General features: G+C 43.0%; 1 protein-coding gene across 2 annotated transcripts in view; it reads right to left on the reverse strand.

Annotated features, from left to right (window-relative positions):
- Positions 1-2,391: 2,391 nt before the first annotated feature.
- PPM1H (protein phosphatase, Mg2+/Mn2+ dependent 1H) overlaps positions 2,392-17,219 on the reverse strand; it is a 259,467-nt gene continuing 244,639 nt past the window's right edge. For both annotated transcript variants that reach the window (XM_027071352.2, XM_027071351.2), the window contains one exon: positions 2,392-7,072. In XM_027071352.2, the coding sequence (XP_026927153.1) occupies positions 6,998-7,072 (75 nt within the window). In that variant the 3' untranslated portion in view covers positions 2,392-6,997. The remainder of the gene's footprint in view (positions 7,073-17,219) is intronic.

The raw sequence follows: 17,219 nt of genomic DNA on the forward strand, positions 1-17,219 counted from the left end.
ACTATTTGCAGATGACATATTATATATTAAAAACCCCAAAGAATCCCTCACAAAACTGCTAGAGCTCATAAATGAATTCAGTAAAATTGTAGGATACAAAAGCAATATATAGAAATCTCTTGCATTTCTATACACTGATTACAGACTTTCAGAAAAAAGAAATTAAGAAAACTATTCTGTTTACAACAAGGTCAAAAAGAATAAGATTCCTAGCAAAAAACTTAACCAAGGAGGTAAAAGAGTGTATACTGAAAATTAAAAGACACTGATGAAAGAAACTGAATATGACCCAAAGAAATAGAAAGGTGTACTGTGTTCATGATTGGAAGAATCAGTGTTATTAAAATGTCCATACTACCTAAAGCTTTGTACAGATTCATTGCAATTTCTATCAAAATTCTAATGGCATTTTCCACAGAAATGAACAAACAATCCTAAAATTTGTAAGGAACCACAAAAGACCCCAAACAGTCAAAACAATGTTGAGAAAGAACAAAGATGGAGTTATCATGCTCCCTGATTTCAAACTATATTACAAAGCTATAGTAATCAAGATAGGATAGTATTTACATAACACTATCCTGTTAGACACATAGATTAATGGAACGGAAGAGAGAACCCCAAAACAAACCCAAACATATATAGTCAATTAATTTATGACAAAGGAGCGAAGGATATACAATAAGGAAAGGACAGTCTCTTCAAAAAAATGGTGCTGGGAAAACTGGACAGCCACATGCAAAAGAATAAAACTGGACCACTATTTGCACCGTACACAAAAATGAACTCAAAGTGGATTAAAGACTTGAATGTAAGCCGAAACCATAAAACTCCTAAAAGAAAACATAGGCAGTAAGCTTCTTGATATGGATCTTGGCAGTGTTTTTGTTTTGTTTTATTTTATCTGACACCAAAGGATAACGCATCCACAACAAAAATAAACAAGTGTAATTATATCAAACTGAAAAGCTCTGCACAGCAAAGGAAACCATCAACAAAATGAAAAACCATCCTACTGAATAGGAGAAAATGTTTGCAAATCATTTCTCTGATAAGAGGTTAATATCTAAAAGGAGCTTAATATCCAAAATATATAAGGAACTCCTACAATTCCGTAAAAAACCCAAAGCAACCCAACCCAATTAAAAAAGAGGCAGACGATCAGAATAGGCATTTTTCCAGAGAAGACCTACAGATGGCCAACAGACACGTGAAAAGAATCAAAACCGTAAGATACCACCTCACACTTATTAGAATGGTTATTATAAAAAAGACAAGAAATAACAAGTGTTGGCAAAGACGTGGTGAAAAGGAGAGCCTGTGTGCTGTTGGTGGGATTGTAAATTGCCACAGCTACTATGGAAAACAGTATGGAGGTTCATCACAAGATTAAAAACAGAACTACCATATGACCTAGCAATTCCACTTCTGGGTATTTATCCAAAGAAAATGAAAACACTAACTCAAAAAGATATATGCACCCCCATGATGACTGCAACACAACATAATTTACTATATCCAAGATATGGAAAAACCAAGTCTCCATCAATGAATGAATGAATAAGGAAAATACACATACACACACACACACACACACACACACACACACACACACACACACACAGAATATTATTCAGTCATAATAATGAAATACTGCCATTTGTGACCACATGGATGTACCTTAAGGACATTATGATAAGTGAAATAAGAGAAAGATAAATACCATATGATCTCACTTATATGTAGACTCTAAAAAATAAATAAATAAAAACCAAAACAAAATCACAGGAACAGAGAACAGATTGGTGGTAGGGAGAGGCAGGTGGTGAGGAGTGGGAGAAATGGGTGATGAGGGTCAAAAGATACAAACTTGCAGTTATAAAATAAGTAAGTCATGGAGATGTAATATACAGCATGGTGACTGTCAATAATACTTCATTGCATATTTGAAGATTTCTGAGTGAAAAGTTCTTATTACAAGAAAAAGTTATGTTAATATGAATGTGATAGATGTTAACCAGATTTTTTGTGATGATCATTTTGCAATATGATAAATATATCAAATCATTACGTTGTACACTGGAAGCTACTGTAATGTTGTATATCAATTATACCTCAATAAAAAAGAAGAAAAAAGAATACCTCTTGGGAGCAATTCTTGGGAATAATATCCAAGGTGCTTCTTCTAGATGCATTGTTGAAATACATAGCCTTTACTGCTATTCCTGTGAAGGTTTATGGTGTTGGCATCCATTCCCTTTTGACTTTCTTTGGAGTCTGTTCATAGTTCGAAACTTCACACGAGTCCATGACACTCCTCATTCCATCACCTGATATGAAGAAACTTCATAGCAAGTTAAAAGAAGTAACACAAAACTTTTTCTAAAGGTATCCTATATACATATATATAATACTTTATTTTAAAATGTCATTGAGCATATACATTTCTTTAGCTTTGTCCAGGGAACATTGCACCTAAGTTTCAAAACACACAAAATAGATCCCCTTTACTAAACAGTGTTCATTTTTTGGGTTACAAAAGTCAAGGTTTCACAATCACAAAGCATAAAGGTACTTGGTTCTGAAACCATTTTCAGGCAGATTCCTCTCATTCACTGTACATACGACATTTTTGGAAACCCAGACCGTGATACATTTCTTACAAATGATCTCCACTGTGGGCCTCCCTGGGTCTCCAGAAGAAGCAAAGAAAATGGAGGCAAAACGGAAATGGAGAATAACCTGAGGATTCCCCAAACATAAAATACGATGGAAGATTGAAAGATTGGGGGACACAGGGCTGTCCTTCAAGTACATCACAGTAGAAAACAACAGCACATTTTACAGCCTCATTTGGTCACTGTCTACCTGGTTGCTACGTGAACAGAACTTCATCTAAGACGCAATTAAGGAACAATTAAAGCTATTTACATATAACATCATGGATTAGAAAGAGCAGTAGTCTGCAGACGGGCACTCAAATCTCACGAAGAGCTGCCTTAGTGCTCACACAAGAGGCAAGTCAGTCTGCTTAGGTAGTGTCGTTTGAAATATTGCAGTGTGCACACAGACACCACATCACCCACAGAACCGACGTCTGTTCATGGTGGGCTATGGTATGCAGACTCCCAGCGTTTCTCTACAATGGTAAAGCCCTCAAAAACCCAAGTTTCTAACGTAAAATTCTGTCCTGTGGCCAGATACGGTTTTACTCTTTTCTTACATCTGGTAAATTTTAGTGTCAGCCTGGTTGTTCTTTGCATAGACAATGACTCTCACTGCTCTCTCCAAGTGTCCCGAAGCAGTAATTTACTGAAAATAGAATCTCATAAAAGCTTAACATATTCCCTCCGAGAGCGTGGGGCTGTGGGGTCACTTAAGGAAAGGTTAGATCCTCAAACTGTGGTGGAAAGAAACCACTGGCTACTCTTGGCCTTGTTAAAAAAAAAAAATGACTGGCAGACGAGGAAGGAGGTGCAGTCAAGAGGAGAGTCAGAATTTTCAAGATGTGGGAGTCTTTTTCCAAGTGTTTCCATGCTAGTGCTCTGGGTAAACTGAAAATCCTATCCTAATGGCCAAGATCCGAGGCCAAATTCAGGTACCTGGACGGTCATCTCCACCCACCAATATCTACCTACAACTGTAGTTGTTCCCAAGAAGTAAATGGATACTCAGGAGTAAGAAAAAGGTGAGCACACAGCCCTGAAGAGGTGAAGTTGCTAGAATTAAAAAATTAAACATCCCAAATTCCCCAAAGCTGTTTACTGTGGGAAGTAACTGAAATGGCCACTTTCCGTGGCTTTGTCCTAGTACACAGCCGAGTACTCGGCCTCGCCCGATTTTCACCTCTCCCTTCCCACCAGACAACCACCGTTAGGTGAGCATAACCACCGCAGAAGACAGTCCACCTCCGACTGCAGGTGTCATGAGAACAAAGGTTTGGCTGTTGCCTGGCAAAATGCTGCAGGGTGTGGATGGAGGGTGAGTTTGTTCTCTTCCAGGAAAAGACTGTCCCCAAATATTCCAAAGAGCAGGGTCCAGCCCAACAAAGAGATTTAGAACTCAAAGAGCCTTTCATTAGAGGAAGTGGCCACACACACCCCAAGGCAACCATAAAGGCCTGACTAGGAAATCGAAAGCTTTTTATTAAACAAGATTTCCTCTGAGACTATTAGGACAAGCAGATGTGGCTATAAGTCAGAAACACAAGATTTCAGAACCGCTTATAAATATGTTCTTCAGAATTTTGAGCGTGCTGCCTTTTGACCTTTCCAGGAATGCTCCAAGGGCCGACCCTGTTATGTAGACACAGTTAGTTACTGCTGTGGGATGGGATGGCATGGGGCCTGGGTGAAAAATAAGGCCAAACAGAGTAAGCTCAATTCACAGAGCAATATCAGTGCTGGGCAGATCTGCTATGGGCATTAAAAAAATCACTTTTTCCACATATGATTTATTCACCTCGTTTGTAACTTTCCTCCCATCCCCCAAACAGAAATAGGGCTTCAGCTTTTACTAAGATCTTTCCACCAAAGAGGCTTATGAAAAGAATTCCTGGATACCATTCTAACTAAAACCAGCAGGACTACATGCTCAAGACTTTAGGATAAATTGAAAAGTCGGGGTTCGGGGGGGGGTTGTTTCTAGAATTTTTCCTGAGACATTTCTTGGCAGTAAATGAATTGGTGAATTGAGTAGAAGGCTGTCATGACATCTACACCCAAAGTTAGACTCTGGTGGCTCGAATAAAACGAGAAAAGCTCAAGGTCGGACCAACATAGAAGCCCAGGAGAGAAAACAGATGAAAGATAACGGGAACATGAGAAAGAGGTGACTGCCTGTGAGGGCAGCTTCCCAAAGTCGGCCATTCAGAGTCCCACAAAAAAAACCTTCTTGTTTCCAATTTGTACAAGACTTTGAGTCGGGGCAGGAACAGAAAGCGGATGACACTGCTGTAGGGTACCTGCATGTTGTCTCATAGCATCACATTCTGCCAGAGAAGCAGATGGTTTACCACAAACTTGTCCCCACAGAGACATCTGGGGTAGCTAAGATCTACTGGAGGAGGAGGGAGGCTGTCAGATGAAGAGGACCCCCTGACAAGGTAGTAATCCAATTCTCCCTGGGCAACATTTTGGCGAACAGCTGATGCGTGAATTCCCATAGTACCTCGCCTGCCAGACAGGGCATCCTTTCCACATGGTGGAATGAGTTCATTCCTGAGTAGAGAGGCTCTAGGCCTTTCCTAATAAAATATCTACAACTCCAGGAAAGTGATTAACTATCCTGGAGGAAAGGTTCCTGTCCTCTCCTCTGGGGAAGGGATTCAACAAACATGCGAACTCGAAGTGGCTCTCCAGCAGTTCAGGGAATCATGTCAATGACATTTTTCTTTGTGGGGTGGGAAGAATGTTTTCATTACGCAGAACTGTCAAGATGGTGATGATACCACAGGAAGTGTGCGGGAAGAAGACTCAGTAATGGGACGTCGCTCTACAGGGCCCCTCAGTGCAGGGCAGTCGTCTGCCTGAGAGAGAAGTGATTTCTAGAACACTACTTTGTGATTCCTCCCAGCAGGGAAGCAACAGGTAGATCTGCTGTCCACTGCTTCTTCAGCTCTTGTAAGGAACACTCAGAAGTGGAGCATCTGTGGGAACTAGGGTCCTCAGTTGCTGGGATGTGATTCCAAGGAGAAGGAATGGGGTGCACAGCATGAGGATGACCAGTCAACTCAATTCAAATTCGCTTTTATCAAAAGGCTATTCTGAGTGGGTCTTGCCCAAAGACGAGGGGGAAGCAGGACTGCCGCTCCTTGACGGGATGCAGATACTTACTGTTGTGGGGTGGCCCTGCGAACAGTCACAGTCCACAGAACCTGGATCCAAAATGGAGGAATGGTCATCACAATGAGGTATGGTGAACTGAATGATACATGGAGCTTCCTGTACTGCTCTCTTAAACACTGCTTTACATGCGTCCCCAGGGCACAGCAGGTGGGGAGGGCCGATAAGACCAGAAATGAAAACCTAGATTCCCAGAGAAATCTCTAGCCACAAAAGGGGGACCCTTGAAAACAACAGAGAAACTGTTGGTTTAAGGAAACACCCATATTTTCATGAGAACACACTGATTTGGTGAGAAAACGCAACCCGGGAACAAACTGTTACACAACAAAGACAGTGCTCTGTCAGCCAGGGCACTGATCCAGAAGGCTGCCTGGGTGGTGTGGGCTACAGGATACGGGGACAGCCTGGGCTGCACTTTGACATACAAATTCCTCAGCAAGGAGCTGGAAAGTCCCAGGCCTGCTTTATGGAAGGGAAACAATTAAGATTCAAGGAATATCAAACAGAAAAAAATCCCTGCTTCTCCCCACCATAACCATGAAAGAATGAAGAGAGGGACGGACACACACACACACACACACACAGATAGCATTCCCTGAAATAAATCTCAGGCTTACTAGAAGATGGGTGCTTACACTTTCTGAGACATGATCCCCAACTTTCCAGTGCAGCACTTTTAACCCGTAGAGAAGCTGGCAGCTTGATAGGCCGAAGAATCTCCTGCCAGTTACACCTGAAAATGGCTGCCCCAGCTACTCCAAATAAATATGATGTGTGTGCCCAAAATTAGGTAGTGGCCACCTAGGAGGCCTATTAAAGGAACCAAAAGAAACACAGTACTCAGTAGCAGCCTTTATGTTTTGCTCTTGTTGAGTATCCAGACCTGTTACTAAAGAGGAAACTGAAATCTAAGGGTCCCCCAGAAGTACAGCCAGTAGCCTTTCGGCAGCAAATCCCCCACCTGGCCTGGGAAGAGGTTGCATCACCTGGAACTCTGCTGGGGCACTTCCCAGTTCTGCCCTGCCAAGACATGTCCCAGTTTTCTCCCCTGTTGTCCTCCCAACCCTCTGGGCCGTTTTCATGAAAGTTTGTTCCCATGTATTAAAGGAATGACATATACAGAAATGTCGTCTCCTGAGCCCAGCCGGTCATTAGATATCCGCCATCCTCTGTCCTTCAGGACACCGCGGGCACGCATCACCAGGTCCTGAGCTGCCAGTGTGTACCTGTGCAGGGAGAAGCAGGAATGAGACAATCAGTGTGGCATCAGACAGAGTCTGGAGTCAAGTGAGGCTGGGAAGGAGGCATCACTACAGCTGTGTAAACAGTTTTGAAATATCCCTAAAGTCTCAAAAAGTCTAGGCCATCTTTTCCCGAAATTGTGATGCCTAACGTGAGGTTATTCTCTTAGGTGGTAGACGGACAAGGCACCACATACATTAAATAGTCCCCTAAATTGGTTCTGCTGTGGAATCCTCCTTTGAGGTGTTTGATTATGTGAAGGAGAGAGTCTCTCAGTTTGCTGTGAGTTGATCTTTTAACATGGATCTGCTCAGGCTCACAGCTTTGCATGGCAAACTATGGCTAGTTGAAAAAATTACATGGGAAACATATGAGCTTTGTTTTCAGTGTTTATTTTTTGCACCACATTCTTTATAGGACAAAGGATAGTCCTTTTCTATTTTTGGTAGGGGTCAATCTTTTCAAATGAAATGGTTTTTAAAAAGTGAGTTAAATTAAAACATGAGTAGTACACGTGGCATAGGAATATAATAAAAATATGAAGGTGTTTTTGGGAAATGACTGATAAACCTTGGTGTGGATCAGTGTAGGTGTGGCAAGGGATCCCCCTAGAATTTGAAAATAAGACTGTTCAGGGAGATTTAAACTTACGGAAAAAGAATGACTATGCTATTAGTCAACGGAAAGTATTAACATCTAAAGACCAGTGTGGGAGGGGATTTCGGTGGGTGTGGGCCTGGGTTGGCCTTGGGGCATTAAAAAAACAAGGCATAACATTGGCAGGTGTCTATCTAAATAGTGATCAGAGCAGAGGGAGTCTTAGCTGACAGACTTCAAAGAGATTCAGTTCCGCTGGTAGGACCATATTTAGTGTGGATGAATTATTCTCTTAGCCTGTGCCATTAAACATGATTCACCGTTAACTCTGATTTCACGTTCACCAAATAGCCCGATTATGATCTGGCTCCTTGTGTAGGCCTGCCTACAGGAAAAGAATGAGCTAGTCATTGTACTTTGAGAAGATCAGTCAGTTATATTTCTCCATATAAATGTCAACTGGAATTTCGGTTTCCAGATCAAGCTTGTGAGCGTGGTTAGGGTGAGCCCAGCTCTGACAATGAATCTGTTCTTTGTGTGTTGATTAAACCAGGTTCTGAACCTGAAAAGCTAAAAGCCAGACTCTGATAAATCACCAAGATAATAAATGTCACCCTATAAGGACGACTTCTTGGAAACCAGCCTGTGGACCTTTAACAACAGACCACCCTGGTATTACTAGTGGCTTTTCCCTACTTTGGAATGTCTCTGCTTTGCCCTCAGGACTGTGATTTTACGGAATTCAGAACACCAGAAGGCTCTTTTGTTTCTTCTGTTAAGACCCCTTATGGATTTACTGAGTCTCATATTAAAAGAGACCGCCATCTCACCCATCATTACAATTTTTAAGACTAAGGTCTGTAGCGAATTATCTCAGGATTAAGATTCTAGGTCATAAAGTCTTTTTTTAATTTTTTTAACGTTTATTTATTTTTGAGACAGAGAGAGACAGAGCATGAACGGGGAGGGTCAGAGAGAGAGGGAGACACAGAATTCCAAACAGGCTCCAGGCTCTGAGCTGTCAGCACAGAGCCCGACACGGGGCATAAACTCATGGACTGCGAGATCATGACCTGAGCAGAAGTCGGCCGCCCAACCGACTGAGCCACCCAGGCGCCCCGGTCATAAAGTCTTTGAGACTCAAGTGTGTTTGCAGCCCAGGTAGCGGAGAGAGGTCTAGCATACCATACAGCTGACAGAGGAGAGGCTGTTTTAGTTAATACAAAATACCTTTCCTCCTGGAGGATGGGTGATAGGTGATAGGTGGTGATAGGTGATAAGATAGATACCTTTTTCTATCTGTATTGAGAAAAATATCAGCTTTGAGGCAGGAATCCCCTTTTTTAAAAAAATATTTTTTGTAGTTTATTTAGAGCGAGCGAGCATAAGTGGGGGAGGGGCAAAGACAGGGGTGGGGGGCGGTGAGAGAGAAAGAATCCCAAGCAGGCTCCACACAGTCAGCATGGAGCCTGATGCAGGGCTTGAACTCATGAACCCTGAGATCATGACCTGAGGCGAAGTCAGACACTTAACTGACTGAACCACCTAGGTGCCCCAGGACAGAAATCTCTTAGGTTGCTCTTGAGGGAAGATGTGGCCAGTCAGCCCTCTCTGAAAGTTCAAAGGAGTCCAGAGAGGCCTTTGGCTAAAGAGCCAAACAAATACCCCCAATCCACATACCAGAGCTTATGCTATATTCAGAAGAACCTCTCAGATGCTCACCCCAGGTTACTCTTGGTTGTATATTAAATTGTGTATCTGAGACACGACCACGTGGGGAAAGGCTACCAAAAAGATCAGAGTGATGTTTACTATCCTGCTGGTTGACCAGAGGCCAAACGTTAGTCTTTCAAGAAGCCTGGTTGAGTCAATACAGAGTAGATGCGTCGGTCAGAACTGAACACACTAGCTCAAGAGCATGCCAGACATAGAAAATTATGGCAAGTTATGATAAAAGTGGCTGATAGGAAAAGAAAGATGCTCAAAGATCTCAAATAATAGATAAAAGAACTCTTGATGGCACTCTGTGGTTAGTCTAGAGGGAAATCCTCCTGGAGGCCTTGGCAGCTCCTGCTGCCATGGGGCAACGATGGAGAGAGCTCAAAACAAGGTTAAATGAAGTCACAAAGGAGTATCACCCTTAAAGGCCAGAGACCACCCTGATATTGCTATTGCTGGTGACTCTGGGTATTTAAAAAATGATCAAAATTAGCAATGGCATCTTAAAAAGCAGCATCAGGTCACCCAGAAAAGCTGGTTACCCAGGAAACTCATTTCCCCAAGGACTCTAGATAATTAAGGTTTTATTCTTAAAAATGGCGATTGCCTATTCCAAGATAACTTCCCTTGAGCCTGAATTTCTCTTTACTATCCATTCCGTCTTCCTTTAGGTGCTGACCTTCTTGAGAGAGAAATCCATTTCTGCTTCTTCAATGTCTTCTCTTTTTTCCTCCTTAATCTCTTACCAGTAGGCCCACTACCATACTAAACTGGACCTAAAGCTTCTTCCCAGTACTCATTCAGCTCAACCTTTCTCCAACACAGACACCGCTGACCATCTTCTTTACCTGTGATATCTCCTGTCTTCCTAAAGTCTCTTTTTTTGGGAAGGGCAGAGGGTGGCCTTCCACACCTACTACACGCTCCAAGTACTCCTGTGTCTGGGCTTCTATGACACACAGCACAAATCCGTCTCTCTGATGCTCCTTAAGTTCCTCGGTAGACCCCAGTTAAGACTTAAGAAGTAGTCAATAAATGTTAACTTCTTTTCACTTTCAAGGTGGGACTTCCCCATCTGTCATCCTTAGCTAACGTGATTCCGAATCTCTTAGGCAAGAAATCATAGTCGTTTTCAGTGCCACCTCCTCACCCTGATACTTTTCAATGATAGCATCTACAAAGCAGAGTAGGACTTCGCAACTTTGAATTTTAAAGTGTATTTCACTAGTAGCGTGTGGCTAATTAAAATAAAATCTAATCTCAGTTATTACAACGCAAGCTAAATTTGCTTATTGTAAAAACTGATACATCAGAGCTTATCTCTGCCATCGCTAATATATATGTATTAATATATATAAAACTTCCTATGTATTTTCTGTTTATTATGTTTTTCTTCATCCTTGCTGTCAGGTTGATTGCTTTAACACCTTTTCCCTCCCCCAATGGTTTAGAAGTGATAGTTTATTTCTATCATTTTGGTAGTTATGCTTAAGTTTTTAATATGTAGGTTAATCTGTATTTATGTCCTCCTCCAGAAAATAAAGTGATCTTAGAATGCCTTCTTTCATCTAACATGTTACTGCCTGGTAGTTGAATTCTGTCTTATTTTTAAGCCTCTATTAATCATTTTTATCATTTATAGTCTACAGTTATATAAATAAACCAAAATACTAACTTCTGTGCTCTTTGAAATCCATTCCTTCCGAGTTTGATTTTTTTCTGTTGAAGTCCATTGTTAGTAAACAGTGGTCTGTAAGGGATACAGTCACCCAGTCTTTGGACGACAAAAATCTTTATTTTTGCTTTTAATCTTGCATGATAGCTTTATTGGGTATAGATTTCTAGATTGACCATTATTTCCCCTCAGCAGTTTAGAGATAACATTTCATTTATTCTGGCTTCTCTTTTTGAGAAGTCTGTCTTGTATCATTTCTTTGCAAGTAACAGTCTTCTCGGTAGCTTTTAAGTTTTTACTGTTGTTTTGTTAGGATGCTATGAAGTTACACTAAGAACAGTGAGGATTCCTTTTTCTCTATCATGGTTGGAAATTTGTTTTACTCTTTCAAATGAGAAGATATTTCTTTGATTTTGGAAAATTCTCAACTGTGAGCTTTTTGAATATTGCTTGCCCTCTATTTTTTATATTTTCTACTATTAGACCTTTTCATTTTACCTTCCAGATTTCCACTTATTTCCCTTTCTTTTTTCTCTCTCTGTGATTTCTTTAAATTCACTAATTCCTGCTTTAAGCAGTTTACTCTTCAATCCATTCAGTACAGTTAACCCTTCAACAACACAGAGGTTAGGGGCACCGACCCCTGCACAGTCAAAAAGCCAAGTAGAACTCTTGACCCTCCCAAAACTTAACTATTAATAGCCTATTGTTCCCTGGAACCTTTACTGGTAACATAAACAGTTAACATGTATTTTGTATGTTATACTTATTACTGTATACTTACAATAAAGCTAGAGAAAATGTTTTTTAAAAATCATAAGGAAGAGGAAACATATTTACAGTATTCTGTCAAAAAAAATCCATGAATAAGTGGACTCATGAAGTTCAAACCTATGTTATTCAACGGCCAACTATAGTAACTTTATTTCAGTGACATACTTTCACCATTGTGAATGTTCATCTGGTTGTTTTCCACATCTACCTTTTCTTACCTTGTGGTTCTATGTGTACATGTTTAAAGTTTCAACCTGTTCTGTTGGGTTTTCTTGGTGAGTTAAAGGGAAGGCTCCATTGTATGTAGTTATCCTTTCTCATAGTGGATTTGAAGGTAAGACAGAAGTTTCTCTTCAGTAAGGGTTGTTTGTGCCCTCAGTTACAGAGAGAGCTTTGGATTTGCCTTTACTGGGAGACACTCTGGGTTTTTCTAGCTGTAGAACATATAATTTCTTGGTTTTAGGATTCCCATACCACAGGAGTGGTGTGAGGTTGAACTTCACACTTTTCCTGTGTGGTGAGCCTACCCAACTGTAACCCTCACAGAGCTTCAGTTTCATTGGGTTCTTGCCATCACCCACGCATCCATGTGTTTCAAGGAAGGACGGCCCCAACCTGAGTGGGAGGCTTAGGGAGAATGCCTAGGATCACTTCTTCCAACACTGCTGCCAGGAGCTCAGATTCCTCCACATGACTTCTCTTTACCAGACTTCTCTGGTGAGTGTGGTATCCCCCTCTGTGAAAGAGCAGTCCGTGTGGACAACTGAAGGGGACTGATTAGATGCTGTATTCAGGGACTCAATGGTACAACTGAACTCCAGGACCAATTTCCTGACATTTCCTTCAGGCTACAGGAGACCCAGTACTGAAATGGAGTGAGAAACATTCAGGTAAAATGAGGTGACCTGCAGAACGCCTTCCTCATAAATGATCACCTCAACACAACCCCAGAAACCAGCTCTTGGAAGGAGGTTGTTTGCCCCAACTCCAGTATTCACCCAGGCTGGTGGCCATTTCAGAGTATACTGACATCCACATTTAAGAGCCAACTTGCCTTGGGCATGAAACCATTTGTAAGGTTGCGTGTTTGTCAAAACCGGTAGGAGAAAAAACAACTTTCTCTGATGGTAAAAAACTGGGTCTCCTCGCTCCCATTTGCTTTTCCTCCAAGGGAAACCTGACAAGGGCTGCCTGGTTGGGGACTCAGAAAGAAACGGCTACATGAGACAATAAAACAGGACAGCTCTACAGATGTTGGTACTGAGGCTGACCACAGGGGCATACGCGTGCCATAGACAGAGTCAACACATGAAATTTAAGTACAAGTACTCAGGAGAGCAACAAAGAATATGGTGCAGCTGAAGACAGTGACAGGGAAGTGGTTTCCAGTACACCCGGGCCGGCGCTGTGAGGCAGGCTTGAGGAGCCTTGGTGATCTAGAAACTGACGTGGAGCAGAGGAAGGGCCATCCTCGATCGCCTTTCTTCGGAATGCTCGGTCAGACTGCAGGAGAGAAATGCTGGAGCAGTTTGAAGGTTTCCCTCTCCTGTAAGAAAGAATCTCCCTGGGAGACAAGTTTTGTATTTTGAGAATTTTTCTTCTCTAGCTGAAGCTTTCAATATTGATCAGCAAAGCTCTGCTCAAAGAAATGGCTGCTAGGGAGGGAGCTGACTTGGCAGGCAGCACAGGGCTTGGCTCAGAGGCTTCCTCAGGCTCTGAGGGGGAGGGAGCAGAGAAAGGACAGCAGGGGAGGGAAAAAAAAAACAAAGGGAAGAGGGCTGAACAACTATGGGAAGGCCAGGAGCTCTGTTCACTAACAGGGTGGAAGGTGGCCGATAAATCCTCAATTGTCTCTGTTGTCCCAGCCACATCGGTGGCACTTCTTAGTTCTTTCACCTCTCCAGCAGGGCGCACAAAGGGCTCAGGGTGTGGGCGCAGGTTGCCTAGGGTCCAATCCTGGTTCCCCGCCGCCCTCCGCCCAGATGGGCACTCTGGAAAAATTCCTTAGCCTCTTGGAGCCCCTCTTTTCTTACTTATAAATCTGGAATGATGATAGTGCAAACCTCAAAGGCTCCTCCAAGGAATGAACGAGATCCTTCCACAAAGCATTCAGCACAGTCTTGGGTCACTTGGGTCAGAGATCAGTAAACGTTAGCTACCATTCTCCCCATTAAACGTAAAATGCCTTTCTCTTCCCCGAGAGATTTGCCTTCAGTCATCCACCTCTTTCTTACAGAGTCTGTTTCTCACAGAGACCACATTTGAATCAGCACTGGTGTCAAAAATACTGTCCATTTCAGGCCTCAGGCTATAACCGTGCCTTAAAGGCTTTAATAGTTCTAGTTGGGTGGGAACTGCTATTTGACATTTAGATGGTACAGATCTGGGGCTTTCGTGGCAGGAACTGGGGGATTAATGGGTTCCAAATATTTGCATATAAAAGGCAGCGTCCATCTGCTGATGCCCAGCAGTAATAGAGTGTGATGGGAACAGGAGGAGGAACCTATTTTGCATTCTGAGCAGGCCTCTGAAATTTAAGAGGTAGAAAAGCTCTCCTAAGCTTTGGAACATTGGCAGGGATCTATGGTGACTGGGTGGGTGGGGGGGGTGAGGGGTGGCTTGGAGAGGGCTCCTTATTGTGCTTGGAACCAGGCAATTCATCCCGGGAGGAGGCATGACTTAGGCTCACTGCTGGGAGCTGACCCACATGTGTCCCTTGTCCAGCTCTGAAGTCACTGAAACCACTCGTCACAGCTTCTGTCCCCTGCCCAGGGCATGGGGATCCCAGTCAGGTGGAACACCCTGACACACTGGAATAATGATGGCTACTGTCCGTGACACGGCCACTGTGTACATTAGGGGTTTATGTGGCAGCAGGTGCAAGGCCACAGTCTGGGGAGAGCTGCCCACCTCCATGGGAGAGGGTGAGAACATTTGTCAGGCCTTCTCCACCCTTGTGCCCCTGGCATCTCCTCCCTGGTTCCTTAGGTGGTGCATGTTTGTTTTAGTTTGTATCCCAAACGGCAAAATTTCAATGTGAGAGGGAGCAGTAGACCATTTCCTTTTCAGTCTTCCCTGGCAAGCCCTTTAAAATGCCCTGATGTTCCAACTAAGTGGCCACACAGCTCTGCTCCAGCAGCCACATAAACAGCAGTGAGGGAGGCAAGATGGGCCTGGCCGCGTGCTGTTTAGAGGCAGGCTCGCAGGCTGGCTTCCAAGTTCTCATGGGTCTAAATACGCTCAACATTGCAAAAGAAACAAAAATGCAGATTTTATCTAGTCTTCAAACAGCAGATCAGGCACTCACAAATTTGTTCCTAAGACATGTAATTGATACTGGGGAGGGGGGGGTGGTGGTGAGGGAACCCTTCCTTTTTGCATCTGAGGCATAGTTTTTCAAAACCATGTGGTGCTGGTAGAAATTAGTTCAGCTAATTCACGGAAAGATTTCACAAAAAGAACTTTAGTCTTTTGCCAAAATAAATTTCGTATTATCGAGGAAATACAAAGTGGCACTTAAGAGCTGCATCAGTATACTGCTGTCAGTGTTGGTGGGTGTTTTGCTACTAACTTCCCACTGATTAATCTCTTCGTCATCAAGGCACACAGATCCGAGTCTTGGAGAGCTGGACCTGAAGAGTGACATCTGAAGGAGAACCATCAAGACGGCTTCTCTTATTAGGGAAATGCTCTGTGGAATTTACATTATATGGGTACTTACAGATTTAATACCCCATAATAAGCGCCTTGAGTGTCATGGCAGGAAGACTGAGGATCATTAGGTCCAAGTTACAAAGATGAGATTTCCACAGACAGGTTTTGGGCAATCGAGGACGGGCAGAGCCTTGCAAAGTTATGCTTTGGCATTTGGAATATGGCTACATACTATGCTTTCATGTTTGGTTAACTGTCCTTTGGCTCTCTTTCCCCTTGGCCTTACCCATGCCCTTACCCCTTAGTAATACTGACAATTTCTGACTTTCTGACGAAATATCAAGCATCCTCTTTGAATGTTTACACACATGCCTCCATTTTGAATATTCCTCGCAAGAGATCTACCGCTAAGCCTTCAGCCTGACAGAGGGGATAAGTCAATCCTAGATATTTTGCCTCAGAAAAGCCCTTCCAGGCCTTTCTTTGAGCACCCTCTCCAAATTGTGCAGGGTGTGTAGGCCTCAAAAGAGAATCTCACTGGTATTACAGAGAACTACAGGTTGTGCAGCCCAACCTTCGTGACTTCCAACCATCCGACTCAAGTGCTAGCTTGGTAGATTTCCTATACACGATCCAATTCATAACCCCACGAAGACTCCCACACCTGCCAGCCCTGCAGGGAATACTCCCATCAAAAGAAAACAAAAAGGGAAGGAAGATGGGAAGGAAAAAAGGGACTGAGGGAGGAAGGAGTCCCACCACACTCCTTCTGACTTGTCCATAACGCCTCCTTTTAATTTTCTGGTTCCTTTGTGGAGACAGTTCAAAACAGCAAAAGGACTTCATAAGATAGAGTCAAGAAGATCAGACAGCTTATTTTGACTCCATCTCTGCCTGAGAGGATGGTGTGAGGGTCAGAAATTCACAAACCTAATCTTTATGCTTCCCTCACTCTGTACTGTGGAGGGGGAGATGCTATTTTAAGTTCCTTGTTGGGAAGGATATCATCACAGGAAGACAATGCTGGCAGTCACTAAGAAGAAAAGAAAAAGACAAAGGAAACAACCTACACGTAACATTAAAAGCAAAGTCATCCAAAGGCAACCCCCCAAAGTCCTGCCTGTCACAGGGCTAATGGTCTGCCTCTTTCTGTTGTGCTACATTCTAGACAAAACTGTGTTAACTCAGCAGAACCCAGAGTAAAGCAGCCCCATTCAAAACCTCAAATGAAGAAACATTTTGTGGTTCTTCTCACTTGTTATGTTGCCTTCCCTCCCTCTCAGGCCGCCTGCCCTGGGGGTACACCTTTCCTCTCTCATTTTCTATCAAACAGTAGGCTGACCTCATCTGGTCAGTGCCTCAGGTTTGAACCCTCCTCCTTTCTCCCCCACGACCACATAGACAAAACTTCAGTCCTGGGGTGCATTTGGAGAGAAAGGAATCTTGGCCAAGGAACAGCCCACAGAGCCTCCAGAATTATAAAGTGAGTCTTTCCTCCTCACAGAAATTATAACTTAGGCTAAAACTTATTAGGATGGCTTTCACTCATGTTTGTATTGCACAGGAAGATCAGAACAGCTCCCAATCAAAGTGAACCCCTGTCATGGCTTTTGGGACTGAGCCCTCCATGGGCCGCACAAGGGAAAAACTCACAGGGCATGAGCACGGTGCCCACCTCCCAAATTACACACAGATGTGTACAAATATGTCAC

Source organism: Acinonyx jubatus, chromosome B4, assembly GCF_027475565.1.
Source record: "Acinonyx jubatus isolate Ajub_Pintada_27869175 chromosome B4, VMU_Ajub_asm_v1.0, whole genome shotgun sequence".
NCBI lineage: Eukaryota > Metazoa > Chordata > Mammalia > Carnivora > Felidae > Acinonyx > Acinonyx jubatus.